Raw genomic sequence first — 22,756 nt, forward strand, 5'->3', positions numbered from 1 at the left:
TCTAGTGCTTCGGCTTAATGATCCCGTTAGTCATGTTATTGTAAATGTACATCTGTACTTGCCACACCACATTGTACGGTTTGAATTGGACTTGCTCATGCCGGCTTCTGTTTCGCTTTGCCCAAAGGAACCACAGGATGAGGTATGGCGTTACTCGGCAGAGATGTTTCCAGTATTGTTGTTGCATCCGATGCGACCAGGTCTCAAGCCGATCCGGAATGGTGTCGTTAATCTGTAGGGGAGGTGCCGATCCCCCGAACCACCCGTCGAATTCCCGCCACACACTAATTGCTCCCCGACCTTGGATGAAGAGGTGCTGAAGAGATTCGGTGCTAGGATTCCTTGGGCAGCATTGGCATTTTGAGGCCAAGTCAATCTTCCTCCATTGGAGTTTAGTATCAACCGGGATTCGATTCGACAGAAGGCGCCAGTTGAAGATTGCAATAGAGTTGGTTAGGCCAGCCCTCCAAATGTCTTCGAGCCCTTGTATCCTCGGTCTATGTGTGCGGATAGTGTCCCATGTTGTTGCTAGCGTAAATTCTCCGAGGCTAGAAAGGGACCACCTCGGCGTGTCTAGCTCCCCTGCAATGACCGGGGTGTCGAGGATCTGAGATATAACCTGTTGTGGTAGCCCGGCCTGGTCATGGAGTTGTTGGAGCTTGGCTTCATTCCACTCGCCATCCCTGAGGAATTCTTCGACCCCGGAAGTGTGGTTGCCTCTATCATCAAAAGTAAGGGGCCGAAGAGTAGAATCACCCACCCAAATGTCATCCCAAAAGTAGATTTCCCCTTTACCCACCACCCATCGAATGTGAGGGTTCGCCTGATGTCTTGTGCGCATGAGTCTTTTCCAAGTTGGGCTGTTATGCCCGGAGGGGTTGGCCGCAAGGGGGGAGGCCTTCTTGCAATATTTTATCATCATATATCTGGCCCAGAGTGAGCTTTGCTCTCGGAATCTCCACCATAACTCAATCCAGTGTGTTTTTTTCCTCTCACTTGTCGATCCCCAGAAGAACCGAGCCATCTGCTGATCCAATTGTTTGAGCGCCCCGGAGGTTGGCTCGATGGCTTGGAAGATGTGGAGTGGCACCGCTTCGAGCGTACTCTTGATGAGGGTGAGTCTCCCTCCAAACGAGAGGTGGCGGTGAGCCCACCCTATGACTCTCGCGGCAAGCTTTTCCCGAAGGAACATAAACATGTCTGTACGCTTTACACCTCGATAAATAGGGACCCCGAGATAAAGGAAAGGGAAGGTACCTCGAGTGAATCCCCCTTTGGCCTGGATTAGGCCGGCACACCTCTCATGTTTTTTGGCAATGTAGAAGTTACTCTTTGCAAGATTGATCTGCTGTCCGGAGATTCCCGCGTATTCATCAAGACAAGCTCTGAGCTGCCTCAGAGGGACTTCCGCCGCTTGGGTGAAGATTACAATATCGTCGGCATAGGCGAGGTGGCTAATCTCCATGCATCCCCGAGAGGCTTTAAAGATCATCTCCTTCTTTCCTAGAATGAGTTTGTCCAGAAACTTCTATTCACACTTGGTTGCGTAATTTGCTCTATTTCCGATGATGGAAGGCATAAATTCGAACTCTGCAAATGCTGCAATCGGGCTGAAATTGAAGCCCGAGACTGGCTCAGATATTTACAACATCACAGTCTCTCACGGTTCCAACCAACTTCAAGTTGCCGTGCCGTCTAATTCCACTTTTGGTGATCTCAAATCAGTTATTGCTCAAGAAGTTGGACTGGAGCCAGAGACCTTAAAACTCTTGTTCAGAGGTAAAGAGAAGGAAGATGATGATCGTCTCCACGAAGCTGGTGTGAAGGATGGTTCCAAAGTTTTGGCTGTGGAGGCCACGATTTCAGTGCATAAAAGCCCCGAAAAAGTGGAACCAGTTGTGGTCTCTCAAGGAGATGCAGCTGTTGCTGAAGTCAGGGAAGAGGTTGACAAGCTCACTGATCAGGTAGCCGCTTTACAAGCTGTTGTTGATGGTGGAACGAAGGTTGATAACAAGGATTTTCTTTATTTGACTGATATGCTAATGAGGCAGTTGCTCATATTGGATGGCATTGAAGCTGAAGGGGAGGGAAGAGTCAAGAGAAAGATGGAGGTACGTCGGGTGCAGAGCCTTGTCGAAACAGTGGATACACTCAAGTCAAGAAACGCTAATCACGACATCAACAATAGTAGTACTCCTGCATCTGTACCAAATCAATGTGAGACTTTTGAGCCTGGAACTGAAAATGCAAGCTCCGAGTCCAGTGAACCATCTTCAAACGGCATTATTCCATCGGACCCTCTGCATGCACCTGCCCCTGAATCTGCCTGTGCCTCAGTGATGTCTTCTACTAGTATACCAGTTCCGGTTTCCTTTCCTGACTCTACCCCTGTGCCGTCTTCTTCACCTTCCCATTTGCCATCTCCGACTAAGGTAACCGAAGGATTGGGAAAGCTATGATTAATTAGGCCGTTGCCTACATCTTATCTTAGTAAGGAGCTGTTATCCATGGAGAACTCATGCATGATTTGTTCCATTGCCTTTTTGGGAGTTTTATCATGTCAATATTGCCTGTCCCTTTCTGGGTGCAAAAAAATTGATGCTATTGTGCCTAAAGAATATACCTCAACTGGTGGATAGAGAGTCATCACATTTCTTAATATTATTACTCCATGTGATACATAAATTTGATGATTTAAGGGAATGTTTGCTTTTGCTGCTTAAAAAAAAAGAATGATTTTGTCCAGAGACCTTGAGAGGTAATCCGCAGCAATCACAAATAAGGAGGGTGATATTGGGTCACCTTGTCTAAGGCCGCGAGATGACTTGAAGAACCCGGATGGAACTCCATTAATTAAGACCGAAAACCAGCATGAGCCCACACACCTCTCAATCATGGAGATCCATCTGGCGGGGAAGCCCATTCGGTCCATGACCTTGATCAAAAGGGGCCACTGGACTCTGTCGTAAGCTTTAGCCATATCAATCTTGACCGCGCTCCTCGGAAGTTCATGGAACATCTCTTGCGCCAAGAGAACGTTATCATTAACCAGCCGGCCTTTCACAAACCCGCTCTGATTTGGCGCAATAACCTGAGGGAGGAGGGGAGATAATCTCCTTGTGAGGATTTTGGTGATGATCTTGTTTGAAACATTGCACAAGCTAATGGGGCGATAATCACTCCACGAGTCTGGGCCGAGCTTCTTCGGAATGAGTACGATACTCGTGGCCGTGATGCTTCGGGGTAGGTAGGCTCCCTCGAAAAATTACTGGATAGCGGTCACAACATCAAAACCGACCGTATCCCAGCAAGATTGATAGAAGGTGGCTGTGAAACCATCCGGTCCTGGGGCGCTATCTCCGGAGATGTCAAATACGGCTTTTTTCACTTCCTCTGCGCTTGGTGGATTCGGAAGGGCTTCCGCTTCGGGAGAAGGTGAGAGGCGCTGAATCAAGCCCAAATCCGGCTCCATGAGTGAGAGGGGACCCGGGGCAAGGAGGTTTTGCAAGAATTCCACGGCAGAGTTCCTGATCTCCAATTCCTCCGTGAGTTCTCTCCCCCCCACATTGATCTTGTTGAGGATGCGCATCTTTAATCTCTTTTGTTTGACCCAGCTTTGATAAAATTTGGTGTTCTTGTCGCCCTCCGCAAGCCATCTAAGGGTAGCCTTTTGTCTCCAAAAGTCCTCCTCCATCTTGAGAAGTCGGATATACATGGCAATGCTACGGTTAACTTCTGCCCTGTTATCCGGGGAAGGCCTCTCCTCAAATTCTGCTTGGGCCATCGCGATTTTTTCCTCCATTTCCCTAAGGTTGTCATGAATGTTCCCGAAGACAGCCTTATTCCACTCCTTAAGGGTTTTCTTAACTCGGCCAAGCTTAATCTGAAGATTGAGAAGTCCTCCAGCCCCGGTCGGTTGGCTCCAGTCACCCCGAACCAAATCAGCAAAACCATCGTGCCTAACCCACATATTTTGAAAGCGGAACGGCCCCGTGGCCATGGTCCGATGAAACCCGAGGTAAGTTTGTTACTCTAGTCGCTTCAAAGCATTGTGCCCAAGGTTCATTCACTAATACTCTATCAAGCCTCTCGAAAAGGCCATTCTTGCCCCATGTAAATTCGGAGCCATCGAACCCCGGATCAAGAACTCTGCAATCTTCGATAGCCTCCGCAAAGTCCACCATTTCAGCTTGTCCGTTAGTGTCACTACCAACTCTATCACCCGTCGAAAGGATGGTGTTGAAGTCTCCCCCAATGATCCAAGGCGAGCCTTCGGTAGCCAGTGCAATTTCCCTCATTTTGTTCCACAAATGGATCCTTTCGCCCCTTGTGCATTTAGCATAAACCGCTGAAATGCCAATGTGTCCCACAAGGCGAGGGGACTCAACCCGGCCATGGAGAACTTGATCCGTGTCGCATTCAGCACAGAATCTTGCGCCTTCTTCAGCAAACACCCATATCTTTCCATTCAGATTTGATCCTTGGAAGACGAGCCCCAAGGTCTTGGAGAACTTCTCCAGATCGGGAGCCGTTAGTGGTTCCATTAATGCAAGAAAATTAATAATATAAGACTTTTTTTTTTTTTTTGGTAAACACCGTCACGGTGGAGGGTTCGTGGGTCCCTCATCCCTATATTTCAAAAAAGGGGGTAGGTTACAATTCATGGCCACACCCGATAGTGGTGTCCCGACAAAGAAAGAGCCATTAGAGTAGTGAGCGGTCCGCGCCAACATGGTGCGGACCTCGCCCTACTCCATTCAAAACTCAAAACGATAAAAACGACCTAGACTAGGTAGAGTCTTCATCTCGGACTCGGATATTCGGAATGCCCATCTCCTCCAAGCGGATCATTGCCCTTAATAGCCGAGGGGCTGTGCTATCATTCATGCGGTGATACTCTAATTTCTCCGCACCCATTTTTGCTAGAAAATCAGCCACTTTGTTTCCCTCCCGATGAATAAAGGATGTGCGGAGTGTTATATGTCGTTTGAGGACGATTAGACGAGCTACTTCAAGTAGCAATTTGAATTCAGAGAGAGAAGCTCTCCCTTCTCTCTAGAATTCGTTCACTCCCTCTCCCTCCCCTTTGAGGGAGGTGTAATGTGATTGTTGCATCCAACACATGGTGAAGTCCGGCGGTGAGTTGCCGGAGGGGGATGCCGATGCCTTGGAACACACGATGCAGCCCCTCTCCTCGCCGGAGTGGAAGTTTCATTCGATTGCACGGTCTAAAACCAAAAGGGTTGGCACGCCTCACCCGGAGAAAGCTCGACAAGCCCTCAAACGAGCCGGCCTTGAATCTGGTTCGGAGGTTAGTCGGGCTAAGAAGAAGATGGTCTTTGAAATGGTGGATAGTCTCGTTGCGGAACGCCATGGTGAAAGGAAAGGGACGTCGGAAAACAAGCTCGCCCCTTTTGGGGATATGTTGAGCTCTCTAGCCCAAATGGCCAAGGAAGGGAGCGTCCCGACGAGTGGAATGGAAGGGCTTGATGGTGAGGAGATGGCCGGAATGTCGCCGGCGCCGGCAGGCCGGAATCTTAGTGGATCAAGCATGGAGAAAGAGATGGTCAACCGGCTGACCATTGCAAGTACCATGCCCCATGTGAAGGATGATGGGGTGGCATGTGAGTTGGTGGGTGCATGTGACTCACAAAAGGAGGAAAAGACAAAGGCCACTTTTCATGGGCAAGATAATGTTGGTGCATTTGTGGAAAATGTAATTTTGAATTCAAAATCACCACCATATACTATGCATCCTCATCTTGGCAAAGATGGAGGCAAGGATGACCACGGCTCCGACGCACCACCGCCGGAATCCTCGCCGGAAAACCTGGTCCGGCCGGCGGTTGATTGGAAGAAGGCAAAACAATTATTCTCCCATGGAGGGATGGGGAATGTGGAGGTAGCTTCAACCTTGTACAATAGCCAAAAGGCCAAGCCAATCACACTTGATGCCGGCAAGGCCAAGCCTATGGGAACGGCCGGCTGTCACGAAGGTACCCCATCTCTTTCATTTACCGATTTAGAAACGAAATATCTATCGGAGAAATTAGGATTAGCCTTAGTCGGGAAGTTCTCCCACTCGCTCCCATCTACGTTTCAAATTCAAAAAAGCTTTGGGGGTATGGGGCTAGTTGGTGCTTTCACATGGAAACACTTGAATGCTAAGCACATTTTAATACAATTCCAAGAAGTGGCTGATTATACTAAGGTGCTAAATGGCCCCAATGGGAATCCGAATTGGCTTATTGATATACATCCGATGAGGGTGTTCAAGTGGGCGCCGGACTTTGATACTTTTTTCGAGTCACCGATTGTTGCCGTATGGTGTAACATCATGGGAATCCCGGCACATCTCTTTGAGGAATCGGCCCTCATGGCGATCGGCAAGCTCCTAGGCAAGCCATTACAAGCCGATCATGCCACAATTAACCAATCCCGACTCTCCTTTGCTAGGATATGCGTTTTTTTTTTTTTTTTTTTTTTAAACTAACACCTTTATGGTGGAGGGTTCGTGGGTCCCTCATCCCTATATATCAACGACGAAAGGTAACAGAACATGGCCACACCCAAAAGTGATGTGCCAGATCAAACTCAGGAGTAGTGTGCGGTCCGGTTCCACATACCCGGACCTGGACCTCATCCTACTCCCTTTCAAAACCAAAATACAATTGAACACATACAAAAGCCCATTACTTCTACCTCTACGACATCCGGTACGAATCAGGATCGATGGCCGCTTTCCGGGCCTCGTGCTACTCTCGCTCATCATCTCTCACCCGAAGATTGGGGACTCCCATTTCGTCCATCCGGATGATGGCTCTAATTGTTGCTGGAACATTTTGTGAGGACATTTGTTGGAAATGATCTTGTTCCGCTCCCATTTTGGCGAGCAAATCGGCCGCCTTGTTGCCCTCCCTAGGGATGAAAGTGGCCCTGACGGTATGTCTACGCTTAAAGCCATGTAGCCGGGCCATTACGCGGCGAACTTGTGCCGGGCCCCAAGCCGAGCCATTGAGCAACTTAATGGCTTGTTCCGCATCTGCTTCAACCCAAATGGGTAGGTTGAACCCCTTTGCTACCTCCAACCCATGGTGAATGGCCATAAGCTCGGCCTCAAGAGCCGAGTGAGCGGCGAGTGGGGTTGCAAAAGCTACAAGCAGCTTCCCATTGTGGTCCCGAACCAGACCCCCTCCGCCGCCCATGTTTGTTGCCTCAGAGAACGCCCCATCCGTGTTAAGCTTGATCCATGTGCGTTCCGGAGGATGCCACTTAACCGGCATAACTAACGGTCTCGGCCCCCTTGTCTCGGGGTGGTTCGGAAGGCTCATTCCGATTTTTACTCCCTTCCAATGTTTCGGCTTGAACCTGCCAAACAACATTGTACGGTTTGAACTGAATTTGCTCATGTCGACTCCTATTTCTCTCCGCCCAAAGGAACCACAAAATGAGGTAAGGAATGACTCGGCTAAGATGTCTTCTATCCTGTTGTTGGGTCCTAGCGGACCATACTTGCAACCTGTCCGGGATGGTGTCGTTCACCCTAAGGGGTGGGGCCGAGCCTTCGAACCAGCCGTTGAACTCCTTCCAAACACATGTTGCTCCCCACCCCCGAATGAAGAGATGTTGGAGGGACTCGGTATTAGGCCTCCGTGGGCAGCATTGGCATTTCGACGCAAGCTCAATTTTCCTCCACTGGAGCTTGGAATCAACCGGTATCCTGTTTGACAAAAGTCGCCAATTGAAGATCGCAATAGATTTTGTAAGTCCCGCCTTCCAAATGTCATCGAGGCCTTGAATGCTTGGTCTTTGTGAGCGTATTGTCTCCCAAGTCGTCGCGAGTGAGAACTCCCTGAGCCGAGAAAGTTTCCATCGTGGGACATCCGGTTCTCCCGCAACTATTGGGGTATCAAGGATTTGTGTGATAATCTCTTGAGGCATTCCAGCCTGGTTGTGAAGTTGCCGTAGCTTAATCTCATCCCATGTTTCACCCCCAATGTATTCCGAGACCTTGGTCGAAGGGGTGCCTCTATCGTCAAGGCAGAGCTCGCGAAGGGGGTATTCCCCAAGCCAAATGTCATCCCAAAAGTAGGCATCGCCCTGGCCGATCACCCATCTAATATTCGGGTTCGCTTGATTTCTCACTTTCATTAGCCGCTTCCATGTCGGGCTGTTTCTCCCCGAAGGAGAGGCCGCAAGGGGAGAGTTTTTGTGGCAATACTTGGCCTTCATGTACCTAGCCCAAAGGGAATTTTGCTCCCGGAACCTCCACCAAAGTTTGATACTGAAGGCCCGGAGGACTTCTTTGGTCTTACGGATGCCGAGACCCCCTTCAGAGGTGGGGAGGCAGATCTGATCCCACCCAATCCAATGCGTCTTTTTTCTCTCTGTTGACGATCCCCAGAAGAAACGGGCCATCTGCTGATCCAATTGCTTAAGGGCCCCGGAGGTTGGTTCAATGGCCTGGAAGATGTGCAGCGGCACCACTTCAAGGGTGCTTTGGAGTAGGGTAAGCCTACCTCCGAAGGAGAGATGTCGGTGGGCCCACCCCGAGATTCGGGCAGCAATCTTTTCCCGAAGAAACATAAACATATCTGTACGTTTGACACCACGGTAAATAGGAACCCCAAGGTAAAGGAACGGGAAAGTACCTCGTGTGAAGCCTCCTTCATTTTGAATAGTGATGGCGCATCCTTCATGTTGTTCGGCAATGTAAAAGTTGCTTTTTGCCAAGTTGATCTGCTGCCCGGAGACCCTGGCATAATTCTCCAGGCAAGTCCGCAAACGCCTAAGAGGGCCCTCCGCTGCTTGTGTGAAAATCACAATGTCGTCGGCGTAGGCAAGGTGGCTTATTTCCATGCAGTGGCGAGAGGCTCTGAAAATCATCTCTTTCTTTCTCAAAATGAGCCTGTCTAGTTCCCTTGAGAGGTAGTCAGCTGCAATCACAAAAAGGGTCGGAGAAATTGGATATCCCTGTCTGAGGCCTCGGGTGGACTTAAAGAAACCGGAGGGGGCACCATTGACTAGCACCGAGAACCAGCAGGATCCCACACATCTCTCAATCAGGGAGACCCACGGGACCGGGAAACCCATCCGGTGTAACACTTTCAGGAGGAATGTCCATTGGACCCGGTCATAGGCCTTGGCCATATCGATTTTAACCGCGACATTAGGAGCCGGCCCACATCTCGAGAGCTCGTGGAACATCTCCTGTGCCAAAAGGACATTATCGTTAAGGAGCCGTCCCTTCACAAATCCACTCTGGTTTGGCGAGATAATCATAGGGAGGAGCCCAGTCATTCTCTTCGACATAATCTTTGTGATAATCTTGTTGACGACGTTGCACAAGCTAATAGGGCGGTAGTCGCTCCACGATTCCGGCACAGGCATTTTTGGAATGAGAACAATGCTTGTGGCCGTGACGCTACGTGGGAGGTAGGCGCCCCCGAAAACTTGGCCGATAGCCGCCACCACGTCCGGCCCAACCGTCGCCCAACAAGCCTGGTAGAACAAGGCCGTGAAACCATCCGGCCCTGGGGCACTGTCCCCGTAGATATCAAAAACAGCATTTTTGACTTCCTCTGCGGATGGTGTCTCGGGTAGTGCCGCCACTTCAGCCAAGGGTGGGAGTTGATGAATCAAATCAAGGTCTGGCTCGGACAAAATGATAGGCCCCGGGGCCAGTAGATCTTTTTTTTTTTTTTTTTTTTTTTTTTTTTTTTCCAAACACCGTCATGGTGGAGGGTTCGTGGGTCCCTCATCCCTATATTTCAACAAGGCAATTAAACAGAACTTGGCCACACCCGAAAGTGGTGTGCCACCAACATTACAAGAGTAGTATGCGGTCCGATCCAACATGGTTCGGACCCCATCATACTCCCTCAAACACCACGAGCAGTTACACAGAGCTACAGAGTAAGGAAACAGAGCAAGAAGCAAGTGAAAACAATTCTAGTCCCCGTCCCTTCCTAGGGTACGAACATGTGAAAGACCCATTTGATCCATGCGGACGAGGTCCGCAAGCTCTCTCGGCACCGAGTCTTGTTGCATTTGTTGGCCTCTATCTCTCCCTAGTCCCATTCTCGCAAGGAAATCCGCCGCCTTGTTTCCCTCCCGGTGAATGAAGGTGGCACGGAATTTAAGTTGACGCTTAAGAAGGATCAGATGCGCCATGGCTTCCCGGGCTAGCGCCGGTCCCCATCCTGCCCCATTAATCAATTTGATAGCTTGTTCGGCGTCTGATTCGATCCAAATAGGGAGGCCAAATTCCTTGGCGATGTTCAGCCCGTGGATCATTGCCAACAATTCCGCCTCCAGAGCCGATTGTGCTTCAAAAGGTATGCAAAAGGCCACAAGCATTTTACCCGAGAAATCGCGAATGACTCCTCCCCCTCCTGCTTTGTTGATCGCTTCATTGAAGGAACCATCCGTATTCACTTTAATCCAAGGGGGGTCCGGTGGCTCCCATTTGATCGCCATGGCGAGAGGCAACGCCCGAATGGCTTCCGCTTGTTGAGGGATGTTAATTCCAAGTTTAACTCCTCGCCAGTGCTTCGGCTTCAGGCACCCGTTTGCCATAGAATTCCGGATGTACATGTGGACCTGCCATATTACATTGTGGGGTTTAAATCTTGTATCTTGGTGTCGGCTCCTATTCCTCTCTGACCAGATGAACCATAGGATGAGGTAGGGCATGGCTCGGCTAAGGTGCTTCCTATTCGGCTGATTGCATCTTTGCATCCAAACTTCAATTCTCGTTGGGATTGTGTCATTGATTGAGAGGCGGGGGGATGTACCTTCAAACCATTCATCAAATTCTCTCCATACTCTACGGGCTCCGAATCCCTGAATGAAGAGGTGCTGGAGGGACTCAATGTTCGGTCGAATTGGGCAGCATTGGCACTTAGAGGCTAGCTCAATCTCCCGCCATTGAAGTTTTGTGTCAACCGGCACCCGATTGGAGAGTAGCCTCCAGATAAAGATGGCTATTGAGTTGGTGAGTCCCGCCTTCCAAACATCCCCCAAACCTTGGATGATCGGGTTTCGCCCTCGGAGTGTGTCCCATGTCGAAGCCACCGTGAATTCCCCATGCTTAGAGAGGTTCCACCTAAGGATATCCTGTTCGTCATGGAGGATCGGTGTATTAATGATGCCATCGATAACATGCTGAGGAAGGCCGGCCTGATTGTGAAGGAGTTGGAGCTTGGGCACATCCCAAACACCATTTGTAATGAACTCCGAAACCCGGGTGGTTGGTCTTCCCCTATCATCAAGGCTAATTTCCCTCAGAGGACTATTACCAAACCAAATGTCATCCCAGAAGTAGATGTCCCCTTGTCCCACTAGCCATCTCATGTGCGGTTGCGCGAGGGGCCAGGCTCTTGAGAGCCTTCTCCACGTAGGGCTACTCCTGCTCGGCAGTCTCAAGGTGAGCGGTGTGGAGTTGGTGCAATATTTTGCCATCATGTATCTTGCCCAAAGGGAGTTTTGCTCCCGAAAGCGCCACCAAAGTTTGATATTGAAGGCGCGGAGGACCTCCTTAGTTTTTCGGATCCCAAGGCCTCCTTCTTCAGTAGGGCGGCACATTTGTTCCCATCCAATCCAATGGGTCCGCTTCTTCTCATTCGTAGACCCCCAAAAGAATCGGGCCATTTGTTGATCAAGTTGCTTTAGGGTACCGGTCGTGGGCTCGACGGCTTGGAAGATGTGCAAGGGGATCGCTTCAAGAGTGCTCTTAATCAACGTGAGCCTTCCTCCAAAAGAGAGGTGACGGTGTGCCCATCCTGAAATCCTTCTTGCAATCTTTTCCCGTAGGAAGAGGAACATGTCCGTGCGCTTGACACCACGGTAGATAGGGACACCGAGGTAGAGAAAAGGGAAGGCCCCTCTAGAGAAGCCTCCTTCCGCCTGGATCAAGTTTGCCCAATGCTCATGGTTTTCGGCGATATAGAAATTACTCTTGGCAAGGCTGACTTGTTGGCCGGAGACTCTTTCATACTTCTCGAGACAAGCTCTTAGCCGGCGCAAAGGAATTGCCGCCGCTTGAGTGAAGATAATTATGTCGTCCGCATAGGCTAGATGGCTGATCTCCATGCATCTCCGGGAGGCTTTGAACGTCATGTCCTTTTGGCCAAGAATGAGCTTATCTAAGGCTCGGGACAGGTATTCCGCAGCGATCACGAACAGAGCAGGGGAGATCGGGTCTCCTTGTCGAAGTCCTCGAGTTGATCTAAAGAAGCCCGAGGGTGCCCCGTTAACAAGAACCGAGAACCAGCAATAACCAATACACCTCTCCATAAGTGAAATCCATGAATCCGGGAATCCCATACGGCGTAAAACTTTGAAGAGGAAGGGCCATTGGACCCTATCATAGGCTTTAGCCATGTCAATCTTAACAGCCACATTAGGCGCTGGAGAGCATCTAGCAAGCTCATGGAACATTTCTTGAGCCAGTAGTGCGTTGTCGTTAAGGAGCCGGCCTTTGACAAACCCACTTTGGTTTGGGGAGATGACCTGTGGAAGGAAGGGGGAGAGTCGAGAGGTGAGTACCTTGGTAATGATCTTGTTTAAAACATTGCAAAGACTAATGGGTCGGTAGTCGGTCCATGACTCTGGCGAGGCCTTCTTTGGGATAAGGACAATGCTTGTGGCCGTGATGCTCCTTGGCAGGAAGGCCCCTCTGAAGAACTGTCTGATTGCTTCCACTACCTCCGGCCCCACAATGTGCCAGCAGGCATGATAGAAAGTGGCCGAGAAGCCGTCGGGTCCGGGTGCACTATCTCCGGAAATGCAAAAGGTGGCACTCTTGACCTCATCCGCACTTGGGGCGTCTGCGATGCCAACGAACTGCTCGGCTGAGTGGACCTGCTGGATTAGGTCGAGGTCTGGATCTTCAAGTGTCGGATTGTTGGGGGCAAGGAGTTGTTGGTAAAACTCCACTGCGGACTTTTTAATCTCGGCTTCCTCGGTGAGCTCCTGCCCATTGGCACGAATTGAGTGGATGCGGAGACGGACCCTCTTTTGTTTCACCCAGCTTTGATAGAACCGTGTATTTTTATCTCCCTCGGCAAGCCACCTCAAGGCTGCCTTCTGTCGCCAAAAATCTTCTTCCATTCTCAACAAAAGGATGTACTCGGCAATGTGTTTGTTGATTGCTGTCCTGTGATTCGGTGTCGGCCTTGCCTCGAAACTAGCTTGAGCCACAGCAATTTCTTCCTCCTTTTCCTTTAGGTTAGCATGGATGTTCCCAAAAACCTCTTTGTTCCACTCCTTAAGAGCCTTTTTAACTCTGGCCTGCTTGATTTGAATGTTTAGGAGTCCACCCGCCCCCGTGGGCTCCTCCCATGTTTTTTGCACTACGCCCATGAATCCTTCATGCCGGATCCACATGTTCTGGAACCTGAATGCCTTGGCTCCAGCGGATGTGTTCAGCTTCGTGCACCTTGCAAGAACTGGTCCATGGTCCGAGGCAACCCGGGGGAGATTCGTTACCCGGGTAGCCTCGAAGGTCTTAGTCCATTCCTCACTGACAAGCACTCTATCCAACCTTTCAAAAAGGCCATTCTTGGCCCATGTGAATGCCGCTCCATCAAATCCAGGATCAAGCAGCCTACAGTCTTCCGTTGCCTCCGCAAAATCAACCATCTCGGCTTGTCGGTTGGTATCACTTCCGACTCTGTCTTGGTGTGATAGGATGGTGTTGAAATCACCACCGATGATCCAAGGTGTTCCCTCGAGAGGCCCGGCGATCTCCCTCATCTTGTCCCATAAGTGATGTCTTTCGACCCTTGTGCATTTGGCGTACACGGCTGAAATGGCCACCGGTCTAGCAAGGCGGTGGGACTTGAGGCGCCCGTGAAGAATTTGTTCCGAGTCATCCTCAATATCAAAGGTGGACCCCTCTTCCGCAAACAACCAAATCTTCCCGTTCGTGTTCGAACCAATGTAGGGTAGCCCCAAGGCTTTGGAGAATCGGTCCGGGTCCGGGGGAGTGAGCGGTTCCATTATTGCAAGAAATAAAACATTATGACAACTAATAAGTCTTTTTAAAACGTTTTGAGTGGGCGCGTTCGCGATCCCCCTCACGTTCCAAAACATGAAATTGTAAGACATCATTGACAAGAAGGGTGCGTACCCAAAGAGGATGAAGGCCCTCCTTGATAGTCAATGCGGTGTTGCTCTTTGTTCGGGGTCTTCGTACAACTCCAAACCTCTCGTCCCCCCCGTACAACTCCATGGGGTCTTCGTCCACATCCCCACAATTCTCAACATCAAATTCTCCATTCGCCATGAGAGAGTAATATTGGTTAGTACTCATGTGGTTCTTTGCCGAAAAGAACCCACGCCCCCTTGTCATAGCATGGCGCGCGCCTCCTCTCGGATTCCTTCGATAATCTGGTGAAACCGAGCGCCTCGCATTGGGGGAGCCCCACTCCACTTCCATGTTCCCACGTGGTGTTGGTGGTTCGGTGGTGGGGTGCGAAAGGTTCCCCCCGTTCGGCGGGGACTTCCCAACCTCGGGCTTGAGCCCCGCATTTTGAGTTCCGGAGCTCGATCTGCTCCCCAAAGTAGAGTCACCCATAATGTCCGGTCCCTCCCAAGAAATACCACCGGTATCCTCCCCATTTGTTTTGTTATTGTTTGGTCGATCACCGGCCTTGCCTTGTTTCTTCCCATGACGTTTCCATTCATTGGAGTTGGGGACATTCTTCCCCGTATCTTGTTTCCCCTTCTCGGTTTGTCTCTCGGGTTGTGGCTGTTTTGGCGGGCCGTTGTGGTAATTTCTCTTCGGCGGCCGTTCCTTCTTGCCCGTCGCATAGCACACCTCACTTGTATGGCCAACGTGTTTGCATTCTTGGCAATATGATGGTATTTTGTCCCATCGGACTCGCTGCACCGTTTCTCGCCCACCAAGGTCAAGGATTATCTCTTCGGGAGGCGGTTTTGTGATGTCTATCTCGACGCAAATTCGGGCAAATGAAAGCCGAGTCTTGTTTGCCGTAGCTCGATCAATTTGTATTGGAGTGCCGAGAAGCTTGCCGATGGCGAATAAGGCAGATTGGTCGAAAAGATGAATGGGGAGGCCAATTAGGTTGCACCAAATTGCCGCAATGGGGGACTCGCAATATGCATCAAAGTCCGGGGACCATTTGAAGACCCTCATCGGGTGTCGGTCAATGAGCCATACGGGCGTACCCTTTGGGCCTCCAAGGATTCGGGCATAGTCCGCCAAGTCCTCGCATTGAATGAGAATGTGTTTAGCATAAATGTACTTCCAACTAAATCCACACCGAAGTTTAATATTATTAAGGGTCTTTTGGATTTGAAGTCCCGTGGGGATAGAGTGAGAGAACTTACCCACAATGGCGTGGCCCATGCGCTCAGCTAGCTTTTGAGTTTCCGCTCCGGAGAAGTAAATGGCCGGGATGCCGTCGGACACAGAGGCAAATCCAATATTTTGGAGCTTATCCGGCTCAAAGGCTTGAGGGCCGATAGGGTCAGTCGAGCTTTTAAGCATGTCCGCCAACGTTTTCGGCCGGTCGGGGTGGCTTGAGGCGCCTTCACCCCCGCCTTGTAGAGTGTTACTCGCCGAGCCCAAAGGTGTACCCTTAAACAAGTCCGCCATCGATTTCGGCCACGACGAGGGCCCCGGGGTATCATCTACCCCCCCATGTTGATTAACTGCATTCAGCCCTTGTGTTGCGGCATCCGCCGTGGACATAGGTGTATTTCCACTTCTCTTCGGGTTGTTGTGCTCGGCTTTTCCATTCTCGGTTAGGGTCTTCTCGGCACCTACGTTGCCGTTGTGTGCCCTTCTCGGCTTTTCCATTCTCGGCTTTTCGGCTTTTCCCTTCTCGGTGTGGATCTTCTCGGCCTTTTCATTCTCGGTGTGGATCTTCTCGGCCTTTTCATTCTCGGTGTGGATCTTCTCGGCATCATCCATAGGCGTATCGTTGGGTGTTGGTGTTTCCCTTGTCACTACAACCATCTCGGCACTAGGCGTGGCCTTGTTCGTCGTCTCGGTAACAAGCTTTTCTCGGTTGGCGTTAGGGTTCGACTTAGGCCGCGGCTGGCCGAGCTCCGCACTATAATGTTTCGAGCTGGCCTCAAACGAAGCTCGGATCTTGCTAGTTCGTCCTCGTTCGAGAGGAGGGAAGTCCTCAAGAGAAAGTCCACTCCCATCCCAAGGTGTGTGTGTGATACTTTGCATGCATCCCGAAGAGTTTTGGGGGAACTCCGGAGGTTTGTAACTGGCCCGCCGGTAGGTTTCCGGTACGAAGAGGCTGCGCCGCCGCTGCATCCAGCATTTCCACCGAGTCCAACGCTGCAAGGTGTAGGATCTCATCTAGTTTTGGGTTCCTTGGTGGAGATCCAAACGATACAGCTCGTGCCATACAAGAGGGGAAAGGGGAGAAGGCACTTTCTAGGGGAGCTATTGTACTTGCTAACATTTTAGGCAAGTTTGCTTTTGTACCTGATGGCTTAGGTAGGAAAGGTGGATTGGTGCTTTCCAAGTCAACTTTTGTACCTGCCTCAGGGTTAGGTAGGTTTTGCTTTTCCACTTTCCAATGGGGCAGGGACAACACATGGGGCAGCTTGTACTTCACGTGACCTAGCAAGCTTTGGTTGGGGATTGTGGAGGGGGGGAACTTCGCCGGAAACGGCCATAAGCTCGACGGCGGGAGCAGCAGATTCCGGCGGGCCGCCTCCTTCCGGTACGGTTCTACCGTTGGGGCCATCGAACTCTTCTTCACATTCATTCCAATGCTCCACTTCCTCTTCCTTCTTATGAGGCAATTCGGGGTCCTCCATCCTGAAAGAGACCCCCAAGTCGAGGGACGGAGTCGCCGGGAACAGGGATCCTTTGCATTTGGGACTACCGGCCGCAGGTCCTTCCTCCTCACCGAAGTCTATCTTCTTCCTTAGTTGCTTGTCCTCGGCCATCGGAGACGGGACAAATCTCTTACGACCATTGCCTTTAGTAGGAGGCGCCGACGTACTTTTCCGGGCTTTGAGCTTTGCTTTAGCAATTTTTAGTTCCATGGATTTGGTCGGACGTTGAAGGGAAGCGGCGTCGCCAGCTCGGAAGACCATTTGCTGATCGGAGAGGACCCGAGCTCCCTCATCCCCGGAACCAATGTCAGGCAAATGAACCGGATTAATGGCCGGAGTGTCTCTCTTTTCGTCGGGGTCCGGCGGCTGCCCCATTGTTTCGGCCAGCCGAGAGGGCTTCGGCAAGGTGTGGCCGAGACGTGGAGTAGAGATTGACGGGAGCCGCGAGCCAAGTCCGACGATGAAAGTCGCTTTCGTCGGGGATGGGCCGGGGGTGACAAGCGGAGTGGGATTGGGAGGAGGACGGCAGGGTGGTAACCACCAAGGAGGATGATGAAAGGTGATGAACCGATGGACGAGGGAGGAGTGGTGGCTGGGGTCGGCGAATGTCGTCGGGTGGCGGGGGGGGGTGGTGGTGGGAGATTGGCGGCGGAGGTCAAAGGTGGTACAATAGGGTGGAGTATTTTAGAGAGAAGGAGGAGCTTCTCTCTCTATTGATGAATGTTGGAAGAACTCCACTGCCGAACTTCTAATCTCCATTTCGTCCGAGATCTCCCGGCCACCCACATTGATCTTGTGGATGCGCGTGCGGATCCTCTTTTGTTTCACCCCAACTTTGGTAGAATTTCGTGTTCTTGTCGCCCTCCCCTAGCCATCTTAGAGTAGCCTTTTGGCGCCAGAAGTCCTCCTCCATTTTGAGCAGTCGAATGTACTCGGCGATGCATCTATTGATCTCTGTCCTGTTCTCCGGGGTTGGCCTTTCCTCGAAATTGCTTTGGGCCGTTGCGATTTTCACTTCCATATCCCTGAGGTTTAGATGGATGTTCCCAAAGGTCTCCTTGTTCCATACCTTTAGGGTTCTCTTAAGCCGTGCAAGTTTGATTTGGAAATTGAGTAGGCCTCCGGATTCCGTCGGTTGCATCCAATCTCCCCGAACGAGATCCATGAATCCCTCGTGTCTAACCCACATGTTTTGGAACCTGAACGGCCTACCCCCGCTGTTATGATCTGTCCCTTTGCATCTTACCAACACAGGCCCATGGTCCGAGGCAATCCGGGGCAGGTTCGTCACCCGGGTAGTTTCCAAAATTTGTGCCCAACGTTCATTCACAAGAATTCTATCCAATCTTTCGAAGAGACCATTCTTGGCCCATGTGAACTCCGACCCATCATAGCCCGGGTCTAGAATCCTGCAATCCTCAATAGCCTCCGCAAAGTCCACCATTTCAGCTTGGCGGTTTGTTTCACTCCCTACTCTGTCTCGTGGATGGAGAATGGTGTTGAAGTCCCCTCCGATCAACCATGGTGAGCCCTCCCAAAGTATGGAGCACTCCCTCAATTCATCCCATAAATGAATCCCGTTCGGTTCTTGTACATTTTGCATACACCGCCGAGACACACAAGTGACTAGCTAGGCGGGGGGATCCAAAGCGGCCGGATAGGGCCTGATCCGTGTCTCTCTCGACCAGGAAGCTGGCCCCTTCCTCAACAAACACCCAAATCTTCCCATTTCTATTCGATCCTTGGAAAACCAGCCCCAAAGCCTTTGAGAACTTCTCCGCGTTGGGGCTTGTGAGCGGCTCCATTATTGCAAAGAAAATGAATATTATGAGTCTTAATTAGTCTTTTAAGAACATTTTGGGTAGGCGCGTTAGCAACTCCCCTAACGTTCCAAAACAAAAAGTTGACAGACATGATTAATGGGGAAGAGTCTTACCCGGTGACCGTGCGAGGTCCCCCTGATATTCCACCATTTGAAGCCGTTCCTCTCCAATGTATCCCTCCTCATGCATGATCATGGGATCCATCCCCACCGGCATAAAGGATGGTTCGGGGGCTCCCCTCTTTATCTCCATCCCCCCCCACGTCATCATCATCTTCTAGGAAATCTCCTTCTCCATGAGGGAAAAGTATTGGTTGGAGCTTAGGACATTCGGGCTGCTTGGGACCCTCGGCCCTGTGCCGCTCCCCGTGTTCCCCCTCTCCAACTAGAAACGCTCCTCGTCGGGAGGGCGTGTACCCATTCGTAGCCCCATGGGATTCACCTCCATGATGGGTAGAACTAGCCACCACTCCGACGGTTTTGTCGAAGGTATCTCGGCCATAGGAGCTCTCGCCCCTTTCATGGACACTTGCCAACCTGGAGCCGCGTCAGAATTACCATGCATTTCGCCCATGATGTCCGGGCCTGACCACTCCCTCGGCTCGGGACCAATGGCCGAGGATCCGGCTTTGGCAGCCCTTTCGGCCCTTTGTTTTTCTTTTGATGTTTTCCATTCTTTAGAGCTAGCCATTTCCTTTGGTTGTTCCGTTTTGTCCCTTCCCCCTTGACTCTCATGGTGTGACTGGTCTCGGCGTTACATTATTGTAGTTCCTCTTCGGGGGGCGTTCAACGTTACCCGCCGCATAACACACCCTCACGTTATGTCCAACATGCCTACATTCCATGCAATATGCCGGGATCTTGTCCCATTTCACTTTTAGCAACCGTCTCACGGCCACAAATATCTAGAATGAACTCCTCGGGAGGGTGGCGTCGTAATGTCAATTTCAATGAAAATGCGAGCAAACGAGAGTCTCGACTTGTTGGCCGTAGCGCGATCCACTTGTATCGGGTTTCCAAGCAAATTTACCGATTGCAAAGAGGGCGGCGTGAATCAAAGAGGTGGATTGGGAGGCCAATGATGTTACAACCAAACTGCCGCGATCGGGGATTCACAATACGCATCAAAATCCGGGGACCACTTGAAAACCCTCATGGGGTGCCGATCAATAAACCACACCGGAGTCCCTTTCGGTCCACTTAGCAAACGGGCATAATCCGCCATATCCTCGAATTGAACAAATATATGCTTAGCATTAATATATCTTCCATGTAAATCCTCTATTAAATTTGATATTATCTAGGGGCCTTTTATATTTGGTATGAAGTGGGTATAGAGTGGGAGAACTTTTTTTTTTTTTTTTTTTTTTTTTTTTTTTTTTTAATCAAAACACCTCTACGGTGGAGGGTTCGTGGGTCCCTCATCCCTATATTCCACAAGAGATAATTACAAGGCGTGGCCACACCCAAAGTGGTGTGCCGTAACAAAATCAAGAGTAGTATGCGGTCCGATCCCACAAGGTTCGGACCTCATCATACTCCTTTCCAAAATACAATTAACCACAAAGCTAGCCACTATTGTCTCCCATCGTCTCATGATCAACTTTGATGCCCGTCCCCGTCTAGGTTTCGGATGTGCGACACTCCCATCTCGTCCAATCTAACAAGTCCAATAGTTCTCTCGGTGCTGAGTTGTAGTGCATTCGTAGGCCACTGTCTTGGACTAGCCCCATTTTCGCAAGGAGTCCGCGCTTTGTTCCCCTCCCTGTGTATGAAGGTGGCTCGGAATTTGAGTTGGCGTTGAGAATGGTTAGTTGCGCCACGCTTGCCGAGCGAGTGCCGGCCCCCATCCCGTCCCATGACCAATTTGATTGCTTGCTCTGCATCTGACTCAATCCAGATTGGTAGGCCGTATTCCTTGGCTATATTTAGCCGTGAATCATGGCCAACAGCTCCGCTTCTAACGCCGAGTGGGCTTCAAGGGGTGTGCTGACGGCGACGAGCATCTTACCCGAGTGGTCTCGAATAATCCCGCCAGCCCTGTACTGCCGTTCGCTTCATTATAGGAGCCATCCGTGTTGAGCTTTATCCACGGCTGATCCGGGGGGTTCCATTTGATTGCCATGGCTAGGGGTAGCGCCCTGATTGCCGCCGCTTGTTGAGGAATATTGATTCCAAGTTTAACTCCCTTCCAATGTTCGGCTTCAAGCTTCCATTAGACATAGCATTTCGAATGAACATGTGGACCTGCCCATACCACGTTGTTTGTGGTTTAAACTGTGTGCCTTGGTGCGGCTCCTGTTTCTCTCCGACCAATAAACCAAAGGATGAGGTATGGAGTGGCTCGGCTAAGATGTTCTTGTTCGGCTGTTGGCACCTTCGCGCCACACTTCGATTCTCGTAGGGATTGTGTCATTGATATGGATGCGTGGGAACGGGCTGTGAACCAGCCGTCGAACTCACTCCATACTCTGCGAGCTCCATATCCCTGGATGAAGAGGGTGTTGGAGTGACTCAGTGTTCGGTCTGTGTGGGGGCAGCATTGGCACTTAGAGGCTAGCTCAATCTCCCGCCACTGAAGTTTCGTGTCAACGGCACCCGATTGGAGAGAAGCCTCCAGATAAAGATGGCTATTGAGTTGGTGGGCCTACCTTCCAACGTCCCCCAAACCAGGATGATCGGGTTCCGTCCTCGAAGTGTGTCCCATGTCGAAGCCACCGTGAATTCCCCATGCATAGAGAGGTTCCACCTCAGGATATCCTGTTCGTCATGGAGGATCGGTGTATTTAATGATGCCATCGATACATGCTGAGGGAGGCCGGCCTGATTGTGAAGGAGTTTGAAGCTTGGGCACATCCCAGCCACCATTTGTAATGAACTCCGAGACCCGGGTGGTTGGTCTTCCCCTATCATCAAGACTAAGTTCCCTCAGAGGGCTATTGCCAAGCCAAATGTCATCCCGAGAAGTAGATGGTCCCCTTGTCCCACTAGCCATCTCATGTGCGGGTTGCGCGAGGGCCATGCTCTTGAGAGCCTTCTCCACGTAGGACTACTCCTGCTCGGCAATCTCAAGGTGAGCGGGTGTGGAGTGGAGCAATATTTTGCCATCATGTATCTTGCCCAAAGGGAGTTTGCTCCCGAAAGCGCCACCAAGTTTGATATTGAAGGCGAGGAGGAACCTCATAGTTTTTCGGATCCCAAGGCCTCCTTCATCAGTGGGCCGGCACATTTGTTCCCATCCAATCCAATGGGTCCGCTTCTTTTCATTCGTAGACCCCCAAAAGAATCGGGCCATTTGTTGATCAAGTTGCTTGAGGGTACCGGCCGTGGGCTCGACGGCTTGAAAGATGTGCAAGGGGATCGCTTCAAGAGTGCTCTTATCAACGTAAGCCTTCCTCCAAAGGATAGGTGAGGGTGCGGTGTGCCCATCCTGAGATCCTTCTTGCAATCTTTTCCCGTAGAAAGAGGAACATGTCCGTGCGTTGGCACCACGATAGATAGGGACTCCGAGATAGAGAAAAGGAAAGGCCCCCTAGAGAAGCCTCCTTCCGCCTGGATCGAGTTTGCCAATGTTCATGGGCCTCGGCAATATAGAAATTACTCTTGGCGAGGCTGACTTGTTGGCCGGAGACTCTTTCATATTTTTCGAGACCAGGCTCTTAGCCGGCGCATAGGATTTGCCGCCGCTTGAGTGAAGATGATAATGTCGTCCGCATAGGCTAGATGGCTGATCTCCATGCATCTCCGGGAGGCTTTGAACGTCATGTCCTTTTGGCCGAGGATGAGCTTATCTAATGCTCGGGACAAGTAGTCCGCAGCGATTACGAACAGAGCGGGGGAGATCGGGTCTCCTTGCCGAAGTCCTCGAGTTGATCTAAAGAAGCCCGAGGGTGCCCCGTTAACAAGGACCGAGAACCAGCAACACCCAATACACCTCTCCATAAGTGAAATCCATGAATCCGGGAAACCCATACGGCGTAAAACTTTGAAGAGGAATGGCCATTGGACCCTATCATAGGCTTTAGCCATGTCAATCTTTACTGCCACATTAGGCGCTGGGGAGCATCTAGCAAGCTCATGGAACATCTCTTGAGCCAGAAG

At 50.9% G+C, this 22,756-nt stretch overlaps 1 protein-coding gene across 1 annotated transcript; it reads left to right on the forward strand.

Moving 5' to 3' along the window:
- The first annotated feature begins 1,568 nt into the window (after positions 1 to 1,568).
- LOC121770493 (BAG family molecular chaperone regulator 4-like) lies at positions 1,569 to 2,691 on the forward strand. Its single transcript, XM_042167215.1, has one exon. It carries the CDS (start codon positions 1,569 to 1,571, stop codon positions 2,457 to 2,459), a length of 891 nt encoding a protein of 296 aa, XP_042023149.1. The 3' UTR covers positions 2,460 to 2,691.
- The last annotated feature ends 20,065 nt before the right edge of the window (positions 2,692 to 22,756 follow it).

The sequence above is a fragment of the Salvia splendens genome, chromosome 2 (genome assembly GCF_004379255.2).
Source record: "Salvia splendens isolate huo1 chromosome 2, SspV2, whole genome shotgun sequence".
NCBI classification, from domain to species: domain Eukaryota; kingdom Viridiplantae; phylum Streptophyta; class Magnoliopsida; order Lamiales; family Lamiaceae; genus Salvia; species Salvia splendens.